This window comes from Austrofundulus limnaeus, unplaced genomic scaffold (genome assembly GCF_001266775.1).
Source record: "Austrofundulus limnaeus strain Quisiro unplaced genomic scaffold, Austrofundulus_limnaeus-1.0 Scaffold9, whole genome shotgun sequence".
NCBI classification, from domain to species: Eukaryota; Metazoa; Chordata; class Actinopteri; order Cyprinodontiformes; family Rivulidae; genus Austrofundulus; species Austrofundulus limnaeus.
In genome coordinates, this window is record NW_013952411.1 from 1,664,672 (window position 1) to 1,667,358 (window position 2,687).

Here is a 2,687-nt window from a genome sequence, read left to right on the forward strand (position 1 = left end):
GACATAAATAAAACAAAGAAATTATATGATGACAGAATACATGAATTAGTGGATGGATGTTAGAAATTTAATCTAACATTGCAGTTTGATATTTGAACTYATTTTTATAACTTAGCTTATGATGTCATTTTGCTATTACAGTATAAAACATTTAAAATGCACACACACACATACACAATCTTTACACATTCTCTCATTTGTGTTGAAGTCATATTAGTATGTTCCTAATGGCCTTTGTTCAGAAGCTGGTTTGTTTGGACCTCTGATCTTCATCATCACTACTAACTGAGCCCCTCCTCGCCATCTCCGCCTCCACCTTCCGCAGCTTGGCTTTTGTATCCTCGTCATCATCATTGTCACCTTCTTTCCTCTTGAACTGGGCCTCGATCTCTGCAGGATCGATGTAGGTGTAGAAATAAGCCATGATGGAGAAGATGATGCAGACGGCCACCAGGAGAGAGGCGAACAGGATGTACTCTGCCCACTGTGGACGAACAGGACAGAATCAGAGGTGCGGAGCATCATAGTAATATCACAGCGTGTTTTTTTCTCCCCCCACTGCCATCAATGTCAGATTGCATTTTTGCTCACCTTTTTGGGAATCTTTGCAAGCTCCGCCACAATCAGGACAATGAAATTTCCAATAGCAACGGTCAGCAGCCAGCCTGCTTGCAGCACTGCCTTCATGTTACTGGGAGCCTTTTTGACAAAAGATAAGAATTAAAAATAGTTTAAATATTAAAGAACAACCAGATTGTGCCACAGTATCATTTCATACATAAATATGCTGCTAATGACAGCAGAGAATAAATTGGTTTTGTATCATTTCAAAGCAAAAAATGACAAACATTAGTGAAAAGTAGGCCTTTTATCAGTTTAACTGAGGTTGAGTAAATGTGAAGATCAACGTTCTTGTGTCCTTTGTCGTTGCATGTCATCTCACTATTACAGTTTGGTTGCAGCGTTCTGTAGATTTTTAAACTTTTATTCCTGCCTCAATCGTATCAATTCCAAAACAAAGAAATGTGAATGCCCAACATTTTTTTACTCCACTTTTAAAATGTCAGAAGTGAGTAAAGTTTAATTACATAGCAACGTTCATAGATACAAGGTGCTTCACAATAAAAGCAGGACTAACTTTAACATCACATGCATAACAGTACAAGAAAATGGGAATACTCAAATCAAAATCTCTAACATCTTAAAGCTTGCTTGTAAATGGAAGTCTTCAGTTTTTTTTAAAAGCATCAATAAAATCAAGATCTGATGACTTCAACCTGTGATATGGTGAACGGAGTTGTATTAAATCAGAAAGATGAGAAAGTTTAAACTAGAGCCAGTGAAAATAAGCTAAAACAGGTGTGACGTGAGATGGTTTGTTGCTCTTGCAGCCGTGTTCTGGATGACCTGAAGACAGTCCAGCTCCACACATTAATAAACTGTTACAGCAAGAAGAAATAAAAGCATGAATGATCCTTTAAGTTCAAGTTTTTGAGGTTGGACTGAACAAAATGACCTAAAACACCAAACTGTTTAATTTGAGGATTTTTCCAATGCAATGATGAGAGTTTCAGATGCAAGTAACTGTCATATAACCAGTGTTTAATGCCAAACAATTTGTAAAGCACTTTAATTTATGAAATTCACCTCCATGAAAGAGCAATAAAGCTGAATACCATTATAGTAGACCAAAGTATTCTTGAAATCTTGAAGCTCTTTAATGGCTGCACTGATTTAAAATGTAGAAATATTCATTGTAAATCGTACCTGTGAGTAAGAAAACTCCAGACCAGTCACAGAAAACATCACTTCCCCAGCAGTGATGAAGAAGTACTGTGGCACCTGGAGGGCCATGTGAACCGAGTTGGGCTTGATGTCCTCCACCTCACTTATGGACTCCTGACACTGAGATGAATCAGTTAGACACAAACACTTTGTAAATAATTTTTATTGTGCAGTTTTTCCTCATCTTACTGACAGATCAAACAAACCGTGTAAGAAGTCACCGGTTTGTTTCAATTAAACAGTAAATATGGTACAAATTCTGTCATTTATTGTGGGATGAAACCAKTATTTCTTGAAGAAATGCATATCCCCCTCTGCCTTGCATGTTAACCAGAGCTCTCACTTGAACTCTTAGCACTCAGAGTTCATGTTAGAGAGGGTTTTCAGCTACTACCGCACCAAACTTAACTAAAATGGTTGTAAAACTGACAGATCTAGAGTTGTTTATTGTTCACTAAGATCGATTAGCTTTGACAATTATGAACACGTTCTCTGTGGCAATTTACTTCATATATTGTCAAAAATCATTGACAGTTAATAAAAAGTTTGACAAGAGAATTTTGTTTTTTTTTTGTTTGTGAAAWTTTATTTTATTTTATAAGATTTGTGTTATTTCCAAGCTCACTGAAAATCACAGTAATTTTTATTTTTTTGTGTTTGGAAGGTGGTTGAGGCTGCTGATGTTGCATATACTATATTTGTGCTCTTTTTGGTACATTATGACACATAAAGTTATAAATTAAGCCGCTCATACATTCTGCAATATTGGTTAAACAACTAGTATTCAATGTGGTTTCAGTAGCTTACAGCCAAAATAAATGTTTGTGGTAGTGCTGGGCGGTATGACCCAAATTTTATATCACGGTATTTTCAACAGTTACACCGGTTTCACGGTATTTGAC

The 2,687-nt window shown here is 36.4% G+C and overlaps 1 protein-coding gene across 1 annotated transcript; it reads right to left on the bottom strand.

The window, feature by feature from the left end:
• On the bottom strand, positions 1-1,905 carry slc15a1a (solute carrier family 15 member 1a; the record flags this gene model as incomplete). Its single annotated transcript, XM_014001445.1, is given in 3 exon segments — positions 1-484; positions 592-699; positions 1,768-1,905. Coding segments are annotated over 3 exon segments (492 nt in total), but the record flags the coding sequence as incomplete, so codon positions are not given.
• Between the last annotated feature and the right edge of the window lie 782 nt (positions 1,906-2,687).